At 34.2% G+C, this 18,850-nt stretch overlaps 1 protein-coding gene across 1 annotated transcript in view; it reads left to right on the forward strand.

The window, feature by feature from the left end:
• Positions 1-18,850, forward strand: part of Atrnl1 (attractin-like 1) — a 487,887-nt gene that overhangs the window by 51,838 nt on the left and 417,199 nt on the right. Inside the window, exon 10 of the mRNA XM_013017612.1 lies at positions 4,915-5,069. Coding sequence (XP_012873066.1) covers positions 4,915-5,069 — 155 coding nt within the window. The remainder of the gene's footprint in view (positions 1-4,914; positions 5,070-18,850) is intronic.

Below are 18,850 nucleotides of genomic sequence, written 5' to 3' on the forward strand. Positions count from 1 at the left end.
CTAGTGCTCTACCACTTGAGCCACAGTGACACTTCAGCTTTTTCTGTTTATGTGATGCTGAGGAATCGAGGGCCTCATGCATGTGAGGCAAGCACTCTACCACCGAGCCATCTTCCCAGCCCTTGACAACTTTTTTGCCTGGCTGGCCTTGAAATGTGGTGTTTCTGATCTTCACCTACTGAGTAGTTAGGCATGATCAACATTGCTTGGCTTCAGTGCTTTTAGCCCCCCACCTTTTTTTTTGTCGGTCGTGGGCCTTGAACTCTGGGCCTGGGCACTCAGCTCTTCATCTCAAGGCGAGCGCTTTACCACTTGAGCTACAGTGCCACTTCCGGTTTTCTGGTGGTTTATTGGAGATAAGTTTCACGGACTTTCCTGCCAGGGCTGGCTTTGAACCGCGATCCTCAGATCTCAGCCTCCTGAGTAGCTAGGATTATAGGTGGGAGCCACTGGCACCCAGCTTAGCCTTTTCTTTAATGTGAGAAAAAGGTTTTCAACTATGTTTTTAAAGATATTAAAAAGTAAAGTAACAAATGTAAAGAGAACACATCTATGATACTATATTCTGCACTTTTAAGAAGTCTTCAAGTCACATATTCTTTATTTGGTATTTGTATATAATTATTTCTTTTTGAAAGTGTAACCTCTTCCTTCATTTTCTTCCAGTTTTTCCCTCCCGAACTTCTCCTCACCTCCCCCAATATTGTATAATTCATTTTCAACATAGTGTTTTAGAAGTAACATATTTTTAAAAAATATTTTTATGACATGAAACCTAGTTATATGAAATGATTTTTCCTAGTTTTAATATAGTAGCAATTATTTTTAGTACAAGTTAATTTAATTTAATATAGAAGTTATTAGAATTCTTGTGATTTCTCTAAGAACTTTTATGATCAGAGGTTTTGGAAAATGATATAGGACAATTTTTAAAGTATTCATTAAATCACAAATACTGATGACATACTATTCATCCTTTTATATTTCTTTGACTATTGAATGTCTGACATATTTTCACCAACAATTTTATTGATTCTGTCAAGCTCTGTGTGAGAATAATTCTAGTATGTTTCCAGCAATGGAGATACATAATTTAAAGTGTGAAATTTTAATGGTACATATTAATGAGGAAAATAATAGAAATATATACATATATTTGTACCTATATACAGTAAAATAGTGCAGTATTTATTAAAAAATAAATGCAAAATATTTATATAGGGAAGAAAGACTTTTGTTTTTGTAAGTATCATATGTTCTGAGTTTTGGGTTTTTTAAAAACTTAGTTCAAATCACATTTTGATAGAATAAAGAAATAGTAATAATTTTACTTTTTTTTTGTCGGTGGTGGGGCTTGAACTCTGGTCCTGGGCACTGTTCCTGAGCACTTTAGCTCAAGGCTAGCACTCTACCACTTGGGCCACAGTGTCGCTTCTGGTTTTCTGGTGGTTAATTGGAGATAAGAGTTTCACGGACATTCCTGCCCAGGCTGGCTTTGAACAGCGATGATCCTCAGATCTCAGCCCCCTGTGTAGCTAGGATTATAGGTGTGAGCCACTGGTAAAATTAGCCAGCTAATTTTACTTTTTAACAGTTATTTAAAAAATGTATGGTACTTGCTTTTTTCCTAGGTTCCTTTCCTAAGTTGAAGAATATTGCATGTGGACAAAGAATACATGAAAACATGCATATGTATTTTCAGAGTCTTTGTAAAATGTGCATCTGTTCAGCTGAACTAAGAGATAAGATATTATAATACCCCAGAAGTCCTCCTATATTTCTTCTGGATGGTATTACACTGCATGAGCCCCAAAGAGATATAGCCATCATTTAATATTGTCTTAGTTACTTCTTAAACCTTACAGTTTTTTTTAACCCTTCATATATGTATTTGCAAGCATACTAGTATGTCTCAGTTTGGACTGTACACATATTGTTTAAACCTTATATTCTTCCTTTTGAGAAATTAAAAAAAATCAACTTTTGAGTTTTATTTAAAGAGTGGTCAGAGAAGACCTCGCTTCAGACAGCTGATTAAAACCGGGGTGGGGGTGAGCCTTGCAAATATCTGAGGAACAAATTTTCTAGGAATAGGGACAGCAGCTTTGTCCCTAGTGTAATATCCATATGACAGGAATGCTTTTGTCATTTGGAACAATACAAGAATGGATATCGTTGTAGGAGAATGTGCTGGAGAATGGTGAGGAAAGTAGTAGGAAATATTATGAGGGGTACCATGTAAGGTATCAGAGGTCATTGTCATATTTTTACTTTCACATGGGTTCACTAAGGGTTCAGAACATAAGTGTGGCATGCTCTGACTTAGGTGTGGTTAGGAGTATTTTGGTTGATTTATTGTAATTATAACACAAAAGTAGAGATAGGAAAACCATATTATTCTAAGGAAGAATTGGTTGCATCTGGGATCAGTGATGTACTGTGAAGGTGATGAGAGTTGGTTGGCTTTTGAATATATTTTCAAAGTGGAACTAATAAGGATTGGCTAAACGATGAGGTTGACGAGAGAGAGAGAGAGAGAGAGAGAGAGAGAGAGAGAGAGAGGAGTGATACATGAATCGACTTTTGGTCTCAGGACCTAAAAATATTGGATTGGCATTAATTGGGATTAGAACTTTGTCCAAGAAGTTTGCTTGGTGAAGGGGAAAATTTAGAAGCTCAACTGTGGATACTTTTAACATTCTTATTATATTCTTAATGGATATATTTCAGTATCTAGACTCTAATTTTCTGCTCACAGAGAAGAGAAACAACCAGAAAGGGATGTTGAAAATGAACAGTTAGTGAGTTAATAAGAAAATCAAGAGACTAAGAACACATTTTAAAAGAGAGAATTTGTTAGAAGCTGTAGACAGGCAAAGTAATACAGATTGAGAATTACCCAAACCCAAGTGCTAAATTTGAAATACCTTTAAAACTTTTGGTGTGTCAACACATCACTACAAGTGAAAAATTAAAAAAAACTGTATAATATTGGCTTTAGGTTATTGTAAGTTATATATGAATCAATAAATTTTATGTCTGTATTTTGGCCTCATATCTAAGATATCCCATTATATATTTGCAAATATCCCCAGATCTCAAAACCCTGAAATTTATAACACTTTGGCACAACTATTTGAGTAAGAAAGACAACCTGTATGAAATTGAGAAATGATCAGGAGATTTGGAAAACTGATTTTCTTTTTTATCTCAAAAAGGGAAATTTCAGAGTGGAGGTAGTAAAAGATTCTAGTTCTCCTGGGTTAACTGAAGATAGGAGAAGAGCATAGCTTTTCTGAGTAGGTGAATTATAAGGGAAGGATATAAATAATGGAATAGATGGTAAGGGGATTGTATGAGAGGACTTGTTGCTTTTTATTTTGCTGGTATAGCTCCCTAAACTCAGGATCTTGCACTTACTGGGTTTTCTTGCTCATGGGTGGCACCGTTCCACCAGAGCCACACTTTCAGCCCAAGAGAGTTTATAAATGTTTGAGGAAATAGTTGTTTGTAGCCTGACAGGAGTGATCAAGAAGATGTGAAAAGTTTTAGAATTTGCTAGAGATATGATTAAGAACTCAAGTAACAGTGCATTCTAGGGAACAAATAGGAACTCTTACCTTGCAGCTTCATGGCAATTTTATTCATATGAATAGGAAAGAAGGCAGGCTACAGGAATACAAATGAAGGTATATTTGTAGAGGTATGAGAACTTGTGAATATTTTGATTTTTTTGATTTTCATAGTGAAATAGAAAGTGAAATGTTAGTTGAGTGGGAGATATGGGAAGGTTGGCAGAAATACGACATGATCACTTAAAAGAGAGAAAGAGTGAATGGGTTAGGAAAATGTGGCAGAATTATTGTTTTCTCTCTACTAGGAAAACTCCGAAGTTTCAGATTATCATTTTAGATCCATTTTGAAGTGATTATGTACAAGATGAGAAGTAGGTTTTTAGTTTGAATCTCATGCATATGGACATCCATATTCCTAGCATCACTTGTGAAAGTGGCTGTTTTCTATAATGCATGTTTTTTGGTATTTTTGTCAAGAATCCTATTGCTAGAGCTTCATGAGCTCATGTATGTACTATTCCATTGTTTTATGCTTTTGTTTTTGTGCCAGTACCATGTTGCTTTGTTGAGTTCATCAAGTTTTCTGATATCTTCAATATTGCTCTAATTGTTCAGGATTGTTTTGACTAGGCTTTTTTGTAATTCCATATGAATTTTTGGATTCCTTTTTCTATTTTTGTGACTCTGTAGTTTGATTTGACTAAAATGACTAAATATTCATTTTGCTGATCTATGAATATGGCATGTTTTATGTTCTTCCAATGTCTTCAATTTCCTTCAGTTTTCTATAGCTTTCATTGTAGAGATCTTTCATCCTCTAAGATAACTTTATTTCTAGGTTTTTTTTAGAAACTATTTGTAAGGGGATATATAGAAATTCACATATTTTAAACATGCATATTTAACCATTTATATAATGTATATATAGTCAGAGAGGTCTTTTTTCCTTTATAACACATTTTTCCTTACAAATAGTGTCTTTATGGACTTTCAGAATTAAATACGGTATTTCATGTTGTACTTTTGTGTTATTAGAATAAAACACTCATAAATCTCACCCTTTGTCATACACAATTCAGTGGTCTTTAGTAGGTAGATTCAACCACCATCTACTGAGAAACTAAAGCCTTTAGCAGAAACTACCAATTACCCCTTCTTTCTAGTCATTGCCAGCCACTAAGCTACTTTTTTTCTCTATATAGTCTATTTTAAACATTTCATCAATAAATCCATATGAAATGTAGTTTTTTGTTTCTGATCTTAAGAACTTAGTACTATGTTTTGAAGGTTCATCTGCAATGAAGCATGCTGTAATATATTTTAAAATTTTATTCTGTAGGACTATTTTGAAAGAAAGTGGGTTTGCCAGATACCTTCATTCAGCTGTTCTTATCAATGGAGCTATGCTTATTTTTGGAGGAAATACCCATAATGATACTTCCTTGAGTAACGGTGCAAAATGTTTTTCTGCCGATTTCCTGGCATATGACATAGGTATGTATCTGTTAGGATTATACAAAGTAGGAAATATTAAATTTCAGTGTAGGCAATCTTAAATAAATTAATTGATAAAATGTGTATATGTCACCTTAGAGATGAAATTCAAGTGATAGATTATGAATGGCATTTTCTTTAATTTCAACAGTAATAGTATATAAGCAAGAGAACAAAAGCACTGGAGTGAGTTACTGGTAGAGATCGAGGAACTGGGAAGTCATAAATTTTAATATCCTTTTAAAGACTTTTGAATATTGTATCAACATGTCAGCAATATACCAGTTTATTGTGTTTGTTATTATGTTTGTTTTGTTACTGGATAGATATGAAGTCTGTTAAATTATGTAAATTACAAACAGGAATACAAACACTATAGGTTTAGAAGGACTGAACCAAACTCCACTTACATAAATTATAGTAATATTTACTACATAAGAGAATCTGATAAACCTAGAGAAAGGAATTTGAAGAAAAAAGTAAAATTGAGATAAAATGGAAAAGCATTTATACTTAGGAATGGTAGTAACTGAATAAGATTTTGCCAGAGAACCAGAAATACAGTACATGCTATCTATAGTCTTACTGGCTTCTGAATGTTTTAGTGAATACATTCATTGAAACGCTGAAATTATCTTTCCAATAGATCAGTGAAAATAGTGCTTTTATGTTGTTGATAACATGTAGTTGAAATTTATAATATACTTAGTGGGACCTAAGATCATAATTTATTGGTGGTGCAAGCAAGTAATGTACCAAAATCAAAAGTATTAGGAAGCATGTTGATAAATAAAAATAAAAGAGGTCACAGAATTACACACTTAACAGATATAGGAAATATCCTTTTGATCTTAATGGTCATAAATGTACCTAATCTACTTTGGTAAATTATTTTAAGTGGGAGCATGTAAAGAAAATTATGACAATTAAAAAACACTTTGGTCTTTATGCAGGTTTCAATTTGACAATAAATTCTCATAAATAAAGTTAAATATGCTAAAGTATGTGACAAATCATTTGACCTTTCATAATTTAAATCTTTACCTTTTTGAAATCGTAATTTGAAGTGATAAATTATGATGAATGTAGAACTGTCTAGCTTTTTTTGGCAGTGGTTCTTTTTTTGAAATATAATTTTATTATTACTATTAAAGTGTTGTATAGAGGGGTTACAATTTCATAGTTCAGGTAATGAGTACATTAATTTTTTTGGACAATGTCACCCCTTTCTTCACTTTTCCCGTTTCTCCCTCCCATCTCTGCCCATAAGTTGTGTAGCTTTTTAAAAACTCATTCATCAGTGTTGAGACCTGGAAAAATAGTTTGAATGAAGCACTGAGTAAAAGCTTGTAGCCTTATTAGGTTCTGTTACTGTCAAGACAACAGCCTGTCACCGTAATGTTTTAGCAGTGATGATGAGAGGGTGAGCTGATTTTTGTAGTGGTGGATGTAAATTTTATGTTTTCCTGCTCAACTATTTTTCTCCCATGAAAATTTTTCTTAAAATGATAGAAATGTTATTGTTGTTATTAAAAATCCACAGACTATGATTTTGAAATTTTGTAATAACTTTTTCAGAATTTCCATACAATATTTGTACTATGATAAAGAATTTATGAATGAGCGGTTTGGTAGTTGATGCTGGTAATGGTAATTATTTATGTTTTTCCATATTATTGAAAATTACAGTTCAGATTTTCATGTGGCTGAAAAAAATTACTAAGATAAAGTAGATGTTATATTTCAGAAAGGAAGAAAAAAGATGAACAGAGATTAGATTATTAAATAGTGTAATTGCCACAAATTTTCTAACTGATAGATACTATGTAAAGGGATTTATATACAAAATGTGTAACTACTCCAAAGGTCATGTAACAAAGTGTTCCAGTCCTTATTTTAAAGATTAAACAGAAAAGAGAAATAAAAACATATCCAAAATCATCTATCTGAAAGGGTAGATCTAGCTTATACTATTCCTAAAAGTTAGAATGTTTCAAATTCTTTATTAAATTCTTAATATGATAAACCTTAAACTTAGTAATATTTATTTTTTACCTTTATGGATAGAGGCAAATATCAGTTTTGCTCTTTTGCAATAAATTATTTTAAGACTGAAGCTATGTTTCAAATAGCTTTAGATTTTAAATTTCTTTCCTGTGAAAATATGGACAACAAACTCATAAAGACAGCCATATAATTCAACATAGTCTAAAATTGTTTTTTCTCATTTGATTGTAGGAGTTCCCAGTAAAGTTCTTCCATAGGATCATTATACTTCTGTTTTGGTACATTAAATGTTGCAGTATTTTCTAAAAATATTTTTCATATAGAAGAAAGTGTTTTTCAAAGTAATCATTGTCCTTAGGTAGTTTGTGGAAATAAATATAGGCATTGTATAATGAACCAACTTTGAAACAAATGTGTTTTTTTTGGAGAAAATGTTATGTTGCTATTTTTTTCAGTATGGTATGCAAAGACTTTTCTTTACCTTTTTGGTGTATTTAATTGGAAAATACTTGAACACTTATCTACTTTGTGCTATATATACGATTTATAAGCAAATTGGAATATATGCGATAATGCTAAATTTTCCTATTGTACAATGTACAGTTTTTACCCCTACTGCTATAGTAATTTTCATAAAATGAATATCCAGAATCTTTAGGAAGATAATTTGGCCTTCACAATTCCCACTATATTATACATGATTGATATAGATGGTATATACTGGTGGTTTTCAATCATGTCTCTATCTTGGTATCCTCTATGAAGGTAGTTGGGGAAAAATAATCTAACAGGACTACATAATCAGATACTTTGTGATTATTCATTGAAATGTAGTTGATAGCAGAGCAAGAGTTCGTGAATAACTCTGGATCTCCTGTATCATATGGTATGCTGCATTATACATGCTAATTGTAAATCTAGATTGAAGTCAGCTTTTAGAATCTGTAAATTATTAACATTATTATTATTATTATCATCTGTGGTATTATTACTTTCAGAAAACCACCATGATATCTTTCTTAAGATTAAGAAGATTGTTCTGGCAAACATTGTTTTCTATTCAGAATTCAGATGAAATTCTGAAACAAGATGAAAAACAACCGGTTCATCACATTTTTCTTCATAAAGATAATAGGAGATAATATGTATACGAAAATGTAATTTCCTGAATTATTTTATCTCAGAAGTGGGGAGAGAATAGGATTTATATGAGATACTTTGTATCTTGTACAAAGTAGAAGAGTTGAACTTTTAAACTAAATTTAATTAATGATATAATTTAAAAACTAACTTCCTTGAACATGATAGTTTTATTTATGAAATTAATTTGTTGATAGATGATTATTTAAAAACAAAATCAATAAAAACCAAAAAGTTATTTCATATTTGAAGAGGTAATATAATTTTAATTGGTATTGTATTGTAGTGTTTATACTTAATGGTTTTGTAATTAGTATAATTGTAGCTCAGTGTACCTATAAAACATTACATATAACTATTTATGAAGCATAGAATATATGAGTTTTTTCAATTCTATGGAGAGTTATGTGTGTATGCATGTAGAATGGACTAAGTTTTATAAGGCATACAAAGTCATGACAAACTCATGTAAGAGTGAAATCACCTAATTGATATTTTGAATGATTCTACAAAATGCTGAAAATTCCAACTTTTTCTCTTCATAATTATTTTCATTTTCTGGATGTGATTTTATTAGTTTCTGCATCTGTTAGTCAATATTTCTCAATGTCTTTTGTGAAATTATCAGCACTTTTCTGTGAGTAAAGTTGCCTGGCTACTAGAAAAAGCTAGTGTGTTTCTTTGTAGGTCAAGAAAACCCCTAAAATCATCCACACATCTTTTCTAATTTATTGCGTATTTGTTGATTGTCTTAGGCAGTATTGTGACTTTTGCTCAAGCTACCCCCCCGCACCCCAACATTTGTCCTTGGTGGTTAATGGAAGAAATAGCATCTCTTTGCTCCTCACCCACCAAATTTTCACTCTGTCTTCCCCATGTTCCATTTCTCTTCTTGGTTTGTTCCTCTTCCTCCTCCTCCTCCTCTCCCTCCTCCTCTTCCTCTTTCCTCTCTCCCTTCCTCTCCCCCCTCCTCCTTTTTATTTTCATATTTTATTTTTTAAAAAATATTTTGCCACGTGTTGGTGGCTCACGCTTGTAATCTTAGGTACTCAGGAGGCTGGTTTGAAGCCAGCTTGAGCAGGAAAGTGTGTGAGACTCTTATCTCCAGTTATGCCAGAAGTAGAGCTGGCTCAAGTGGTAGAGCACTAGCCTTGAGCAAAAAACCCTGCAGGAATAGCACACATGTCCTGTGTTCAATTTCCAGGACTGTCATAAAAAGTTATTTTGTTTTTGAATTAACATACAATTGTAGAGAGGGTTTTATTGTGATATTTCCATATGTTTATATAATGCATGTTGAAAAATTTACCTCCTTTACTGTGTTCCTATTCAATATCCTATTATACTTTGGGAGTTTGTTGATTTTTTTCTTCTGATCTAACAGGAAAAATTTTGAATAGTCTTTGGGCCAGAAGAGGGCATTTATTAGCATAATAAGATACTCAAAATTATTTTATTAGTAGATTTAATATTTTGAGGTATATTTGAATTTCCAGCAAATTGCTAAGAAAATAGTGACTACAAGACATAAATCAAGGAGAAAGGAATGTGATGATAGATTTCTGTCTTTTTAAACATGTCTCCAGTATTGCTTTAGATAAAAAATGTAAAAATTCTCCAAAGAATGTATCCACTAAAAGCAGTTTTTAAAGGTCTTAAAATCCCTGAGTGTAAAGTCAGAGGAAAACACTCATGAATATAGAATAAAAAATTTCAAGAAAATTATTAGCAGATTGAATGCAACAATTCAAAATATAATAAACTGTGACCAAAAATTATTTATTCTAGTGAATAAGACATTAATAATGTAATTTATGATACCATCACTTTATTGAAGCCAACAGGAAATACTATTTTATGTTCAATGCTGTACAATCATTAGTCAGGTGTTGTGGTACATGATTGTATTTCTTGCACTTAAAAGTCAGAGGCAAGAGGAATGTGATCTTGAGGCTAGACTGGTCTAGATAATGAGTTTCAGGCCTGCATGGGATGCAGCGTGAAACCCTGATTTCTTTTTAGACTCAAAAGGAACAAGAGCAAAAGCAAACAAAAAATGAAACACTGTGAATCAAATAGGTATTTCCACTTTGGCATAGCTATTTATAAAAAAATCCATAAATATTGAAGGCACAAAATCCTGAGAAAAAGATATAGTTATAAATAAAGTAGACAAAGAAGCATTGTGTGTATTTAGAATATTACAGAAGTTTAGACCTCAGGTAAGGAATAAACAAAACTCCAGATAAGTACCAACTTTTAAGAGGTAAGTAAAAAGATTTTAGTCAATATTCAGAAATTTAGTTTTTAAAAGTATTGAAGTGGTTAAGGTTTTTCTTTGTCATTTTGTTTTGACTCTTGTATGTATTGCCTGTGCTTTCTTAAACTTTTCAGCCATTTAATTAAGACTGATTTAAGTACTGGTCCTTAGGTATTAATACTGATATTATGAATAATATGGAATATCAAAAGGAACCTCAAGCAGTGACCTCAAAGTATACTTGATGCAGATTTTCTTGGAAAAATAAGAATTTATAGAAAAACTAGCCAATGAATGTGTTTTCTTTCTGCATCATTTTGTACAGTTGATAAGCCAATATCTGAATTCTTTAGTTCTTAATGTAATTAGATGGATCCTTCTGGTTTTAAGATTTCAGATGTTTGCTGTAATATGAGAGACTATTATCTCTAATGATTTGATTTTAAGTGCATTGAATATATGGTTAAGTACCTTGTATCATAGGGTTGTAAAAAAAACCCCCATATTTTAGAGTGTGTTTTACTCCAGCTTTATTATTATGTGATTTTGGTTAGGATGGAAGTTATTTTGTGTGTCAATTTACTTGATATCCTTCACTATGTATAATTTGCTTTCATTTGTCTAGGCTTGAACAGATTATGAATAATGACTTTGTGTGCTTCAGAAGTGTATTTTCTTCTTGCAAGGACATATAATTATAGATTGTAGTCAAACAGATTAATTAATCAAAGAGACTATAATGTAAGAATGTGAATAGCCTACATGTAAACAAATTTTATTACCTAATTATTATTTTAAGACTTTTATTAGTACCTAAAGGTCAAGCTGACATATTTTCATTTTCTTCTTCTTGTTATTTGAACATAGAGGAGTCATCAGACGACCGTAAGTGTAAGATGAGGGTTTGATGCTGGTGCAAGAGTAGTGGATGACATGGGGTCTGCAGTACCTGCTTATTCTTATTGGTGTTGGAGTCAACTAATGATAGAACACGTGGTCACTTGATTACCTGTGACCCCATATTTCCTATGGGCTGAACAACATAGTGATAGTTTTCCACTGCAGATGGTATGTCTTTTGACATGTTTATATAGTCTTTATTGTGATTCTTTTACTGAGGCTTGTCATGCTACTTTTGACATCACCAATAGCCAGCATGAGTACTGGTTCATGTGGCCGTAGCTACATGGCTGCTTGGAGGGTATGCTAGCTTTTCAACAGAGCTGTTTTCCTGGCATCTAACCAGAGCTGACAACTTTTGCTGTCTTCTATTACCTTCTAATACCTTTAGTATTCCTAAAATTTGAATGTACTGCTTTCTGAACTCAAAGAGAAGCCTCTTGTGGTAGCAGATGCCTAAAGTCCAGAACTCACAAGGCTGAGAGAAAAATGAGAATTGCTTGAGTTAAGGCTTTGAGACTGGCAAGGACAACATAAGGAGGCCAATTAGATCAAGTGTATTCTTTGTTATGACAAAACAAAAGGGAGTGAATATTATCTTGAGGCAAAATTGTGGAGTATATAATATTTCTATATTTAGCTCACACTATTTCTTGTGAAGAAAAACTTTTCAATCAACTTTTCTGATAGGATTAGTAAAAAAACAATTTGTCACTTTGACAGCCATCTTAATCTGTTCTAACCATCATGAGTATTTTGTGTGGTGTCTACTCTTTAGGCTTTGTCTTGCTGGTAGTTGATTGTTATCTTTGTTTAAAGGAACAAATTTTTTAAAAAGAAAGTTTGATGAGATCCACTGTCCATTATCCTGTTAGGTTCTTTAGTGTGATACTAATTCATGTTATCCACTCTCTCTGGAATGTACTATTATTTCAGAATTTTTATATTGTTCTAGATATAACAGTCTTAGATGTTTTCACAATGACATATGAGGAAAAATGTGTAAGGACTCTTGGCATTTGCCACATTAGGTTTAATTAAATATATAGCCAGGGACTGAAGAAATGATCTCTTAATAAATCTGTGAAACAAATCATTTAAATAGATACAGGTGGACCCATTGCAACAATGAGATGTACAAATCATTATGTCGAAAAACGAACTTTACAACTTTGGCAGGATGGGGGGAGATGGGAAGGGATGGGAAGGGGAACCAAAGGAGGAGGCAACAATGCTTGACAAGAAAGGTACTCGTTTTCTTGCCCATGTAATTGTAACCCCTCTGTACGGTATTTTCACAATAAAAAAAAAGACTAAATAAGAATAAAAAATAAATAAATCTATGGACCCATTTTCTGCTAGAATTTATCCAGGATGCCATTTTTTTCTTCATATCCTGATATCTTTCTTTGTATAAGAAAGTAATGATGGGAAGTGGTGCTGTAGCTCAAGTGGTAGATCGCTCACCTTGAGCTGAAGAGCTGAGGGACAGCGCCCAGGCCCAGAGTTCAAGCCCCACGACCAACAAAAAAAAAAAAAAAAAAGACAAAAAACAAACAAACAAAAAAAGAAAGTAATGATGATACTTCACACTTCCAGATGTCAATGACTGTTCAGATCCTGTGTTCAACAGTACTTGAAATATTTGCATTGCCTTTTATCTCTAGGCTATCATACCCACTGAAATTATGTGGATGACTTTGAGGAAAACCTTACATATACTTGGTTTGGTATTGCAAGATCCTTTCTTATGGGCCTCAGAATTGTTTTAATTTTTTTATTGTAAAGATACTGTACAGAGGGGTTACATGAGTAAGGTAATGAGTACATTTCCTATTGAGCATTGTTACCCCCTCTTTTGTTTTTCCCCTACTATCCATTCCCTCCCCACCTCTCCAACTCCTTCCCACCAAGTGGTAAAATTCATTTTCAACTTAGTGTCTTGTACATCTCATTGTTACAATGGATAAAACTGTATCCTTGTTTCAGCATTTTGTTATTTCTCTTCTCTTCCCCAAATCAGAAAAATGTATATACAAGATGCAGGACACTGGAATCAAATACAGTAAAAATGGGTTATACCATGGGGGAAGAACATAAAAAAGAAACAAAAAATCACATAGTACATTAAAAACAACAGTGACAAAGATAAAACCTCTTGGTGTTAATTTTGTTTAACATCATCTTTTTTTTTTTTTTTTTGGGTCCAGTTATGGGGCCTGAACTCTGGGCCTGGGTGCTGTCCCTCAGCTCTTCAGCTCAAGGCTAGCACTCTACCACTTGAGCCACAGCGCCACTTCCGGCTTTTTTCTTTTTGCTTATATGGTGCTGAGGAATCGAACCCAGGGTCTCAGGCTTCAGCTCAAGGCTAGCACTCTACCACTTGAGCCACAGCGCCACTTCCGGCTTTTTTCTTTTTGCTTATATGGTGCTGAGGAATCGAACCCAGGGTCTCAGGCTTGCAAGGCAAGCGCTCTACCACTGAGCCACCTTCCCAGCCCCATTAACATCATCTTTTATGGTCATATTTACATAGCTTTTTTGGCCTCAGAATTTTGAATTTTATCAGAGAAAGGAATCCCAGGGGACCATGTGGAGGCAATCAGGCACAGGAGGAAGATTATTATAAGGTTTATTAGAGGGGCCATATCTCCCTGGGAGAGGAAGCACCTGGCACCTGTCCCTATCCAGGTAGCAGGAAGATCTGGGGCAGGAGGTGAGGTAGGTGTGTGCTCAGGTGTGTCTGGAGAGGGAGTGGTCAGTTGTATGTCAGGAGCTCCAGGGCAGGGAGGAGCTCAGGTATGGGTGGAACTGAGGACTAGAGGTGGGGATCATTACTAACCATCAGTTCTTCATTTCAGAAGTGGCTTACATTATAACATTGCATTATATTGTGATGTTTTGTTGCATTGCCCACTGTCAGTGTAGAGAGCCATTACAGTTTTAGCCATCACAGTCTTAGATCTGCCATTTTCCCTCCATTATTACATTTCTCTGGCTTTTGTAAATGCATATCTCTGTTTTTTTATATAGATATAATAATCTGGTAGATTTTCTGACATTAAATAATGTATCAATGCCAGCAAATAACTTACTTACTTCTAGATTTTTGAACTCTGGGCCTGGGTGCTGTCCCTCAGCTTTTCAGCTCAAGGCTTGTGCTCTACTACTTGAGCCACAGTGCCACTTCTGGTTTTCTGGTGGTTTATTGGAGTTTCACAGACTTTCCTGCCAGGGCTGGTGTTGAACTGCTGTCCTCAGATCTCATCCTTCTGAGTAGCTAGGATTACAGGCATGAGCTACCGGGGCCTGACTTACTTTTAGATTTTTAATCTCTGGCTCTACTTTTGGCTATAGAAATCTTTACATTTTACTCTTAACTTAGCATGGCTGTATTTTATATGTTTCTAGAAGTCAGTCTGAACAGCGAGTTTGTATCATCTTTTGCATCCTTGTCAAAGAAGTGAATCCTGTTTCCTTGGAGAGTGCTCTCAGATGAGTAAACTAATTCAGTAATGAGATTGTTGCTACCTTGATCAGGTTCCCCTCTGAATCTGATTGCTTCTGTGCTTCCCAGTTTCTACTAATATATGCTATCCTTAGATCTACTGAGTTATATTTTCTCTTTAGCATGTCACGTACCTGGATGAGTTATATCTAACTTAGCCTACCATTGAATCTGGTCAGTGCCCTGTAGGGGAGATGAGAATACATTCTGAGCAAGGCACAGATCTTATTGTAGAGAAGATTTTGTGTTGTATAATGCAGATTGTGAGAGCTACCTTTAGGAAGAAAAGTGTCAGATGCAGGAAAAATTGGAAATTTTAAAATTTGAGATAGGAGGAGTTAATATTTTATTCCATATGTCAGGGTCATATTCTTAGGAGCCTTGACCTTGGAACAACAAACTTCTAATTGGTGCATTCTCTATACTTGATAACTTTTTTGTATGATGCAAAAGAGACCTCTATCTTAACCTTTCATTTTAATTTTCTAAAATTCAGTAAAGCTAAGCTAAGCAGTAGATTTGAAATTCCTTTGGTTTATGGTTACAAATGGTTATGTTTTCTATTTTCCACTTACTTTTCAAATATATGATATATTGTACTAGCTAGCATATTCTTTTACCATGGTATACTTTCTTTTATATATATTTATATATTTATTGTAAAGACACTGTACAGAAGGGTTACAGTTACATGAGTAAGGTAATGAGTACATTTCCTCTTGAGCATTGTTACCCCCTCCTTTGTTTTCCCCAGCCTTTCCTTTCCTCCCCACATCCCCAACTCCTCCCTTACCCCCCCCAGTTGTAAAGTTCATTTTTAACATAGTGTCTTGTACACCTCATTGTTAAAATGGGTCAGCCTGTGTCCTTGTTTCAGCGTTTTGTTATTTCCCTTCCCCTCCCCACGATGCAGGGTACCCAAATCAAATATAGTGAAAAAAATGGGGGTTATACCAAGGGAAGAACATATGAAAGAAACAAAAGAAATCACATAATACATTATAATTATGTTAAAAGCAACAACAACAAAAATTAAACCCTCTTGCATTTCTATCTTGGGGTTCATTTTGTTTAGTACCATCTTACATGGTCATATGTGCATAGCTTTTGACCTTTTCTATTTGTCTGGTAAGTTTATCCTAGGTGGATACTAGTTATTGCAAGTAAGGGAAACCATGGGACCTATGGGTCTGTCTTCATTTAGAATAATTTTTTCCAAGTCTTTCCATTTCTTAACAATTGGGGCGGTGTCATTCTTTCTCATGGAGGTATAGAATTCCATTATTTATATTATGTATATCTGTATATCTATATAACACATTTTCTTGATCCATTCATCTATTGAGGGGCATCTGGGTTGGTTCCATATATGGAACTCTCAGTAGATGAGTGGCAACTTTCTTAATTTGCTACAGCTTTTTTTTTTTTTTTTTGTCATTTGTGGGGCTTGAACTCTGGGCTTGGGCACTGTCCCTTGCCTCTTCAGCTCAAGGCGAGCACTCTGCCACTTTAGCCACAGCACCACTTCCAGTTTTCTGGTGGCTAATTGGACATAAGAGTCTCATGGACTTTCCTGCCCAGGCTGGCTTTGAACTGTGATCCTCACATCTCAGCCTCCTGTGTAGCTAGGATTACAGGCGTGAGCCACTGGTGCCTGGCCAGTTTGCTACAGCTTTAAGTTTCAGCAAATGAGTGATGGGCATCTGTGTCTTTGGATATCTTTGTTATATCAACCATATTGACAAGTGTCTCATTGCTAGCTTGGTTATATGTGGTTCAGTTCACAAATTCTATCTTATTCTTGATTTCTTCCCTATTTTTGACAATGAGGATGTTACTAACCTCTGAGATTTTGTTTTGATATCTATAAGAACATCACAAGAATATTCCTCAGAGTTGTTTTGAGAATTAAATAGGATGTAACACTGACATTCAGCATTATTACTCTTTTACTCTTGATCCTATTGCAGAGTATACTATTACAAATATGTGTTTTAAAGAACATTTAGTGGAATTTAGCATGGTTATTTGAGACATTCACAGTTTTAAAATATGCCAACAAATATGATTTTACTAAGATGAAACTCATTGAAATGAAGAAAATATCTTGGAGGTTTTTTTGAGTGTTGATCTTTGCTGATTCATATTAGTTGTATGTTTTGATGAGCTAGAGGTGTGGCTTGGTGATTGAACACTTTCTTGCCATAGGAATGGCCTGGAGTTCTATCCCTAGCACCACAAGAAAAGAAAGGAAAACAAAAGTAGGCAAGTTTTTGATCAGTTGATTTTCGCTGACTATTTTATAGATTTGGGCAAACATCAATTATGTTTCTCATTTCATTTTAGGGGTATAGTTCAAATAGTTTTTCTCTTGTGAGCAGTTTTACATTGACTACAGTGAAAATCACTTTACATAATTTTTTTTATTTGCTGGTCTGGAGTTTGAACTCAGGAGCTAGGCTCTGTCCTTGAGACTCTCTGTGCTCAATACTAACACTCTACTCATTGAGCCACAGCACACTTCCAGCTTTTTCTGAGTAGTTTATTGGAGATAAGAGTCTCAGGGACTTTCCTGCCTGGGCTGGCTTTGAACCATGATCCTCAGATCTTAGCCTTCTGAGTAGCTTGGATTATGGGTATAAGCCACCAGTGCCTAGCAACAAAAAACTATTTTAAAAAGTCATTTGGTAGCAGTTAGCATATTGACAGTTTTGTTTAACTATAACTTCTACTTTTACAGCATTTTCATTGCCTGAAAAGGAAACCCCATGCACATTAAGCAGTCTCTCCTCATTCATTCATTGACGACTACTATCATTTTGGTTGTACAGTTCAGAATATTTCTTGAGTCATATAATATGTGGCCTTTTATGTTTGGCTTCTTTCAGTTAATATGTCTTTGTAGTTTATCCATGATATGCCTTGTGTTAGTACATCATTCTTTTTATGGTTGGAATATATTCCATAGTATGTATATATAAATTTGTTATTCATTTATCTTGTTGGTGAACATTTATTTGGTTTGTTTTTGTCTTTTGAGTATTTTGTATATATATGATGATATATATGTATGTAAAAATATATACATGTATGTGTATTTTGTTTAAGTTCTACATTTTTTAAATATATATAACCAGAAATGGAATGTCTTGGTTATTTACTACTTCTGCTTAAGTTTTTGGTGTGCCAACTATTTTTCACAGAGGCTGTGCCTTTTTTTCTGTTGGTACTGGAGTTGGAACTCAGTAACTTATGCTTGCCAGGCAAGTACTTTACCATTTCAGCCATGCCTCAAGCCCTTTTTAGCTAGCACTGATTATTTGTGAGATCAGATCACTCTGCTGTGCATGTTTGGGCTATTGACCCATCTATTTTAGCTTTTCCATCATTGCTGGTATAACAGGAATGTGCCACCATGTCCAGCTTCCCTTTGTCGACATGGAATCTCTGGAACTTTTCTGCTCAGGATACCTACAACCACAGTTCTTCCATTCTCAGTCTCCCATATAACTTAGGATGACATGCATGCATCACTGGTTGAAAAGGAGTCCTGTGAATTTTTTCAGCCAGGTCTTGTCTTGAACTGCTCTTCTGTTCTCAGTCTCCTAAATAGCTAGGTTTACAGGCATGAGCCATGGGTACCTGGCAGGCTATGTCATTTCCATTCCTATAACAACATGGTGGGTGTGTCTGATACAAATTTGACACTGTCTCTTGTTTAGACTTTTTTCTCTTTTTGTTATAAGCATGAAAACTTATTAAAATTAACTTAACTTTTACATCTAAAGATTTTTAAATCTAAAAACTGACTTCAAAGATTATTTTCTTTTTTTTTAAATTTTATTTGTGAACATACTGTACAGAGGGGTTACAATTACATGGGCAGGATAACGCGTACATTTCTTACCAAGCATTGCAGCCTCCTCCTTTGGTTTACCCTTCACATCCCTTCCCAGCCTCCCCCCT

The sequence above is a fragment of the Dipodomys ordii genome, unplaced genomic scaffold, assembly GCF_000151885.1.
Source record: "Dipodomys ordii isolate 6190 unplaced genomic scaffold, Dord_2.0 Scaffold36, whole genome shotgun sequence".
NCBI classification, from domain to species: Eukaryota; Metazoa; Chordata; class Mammalia; order Rodentia; family Heteromyidae; genus Dipodomys; species Dipodomys ordii.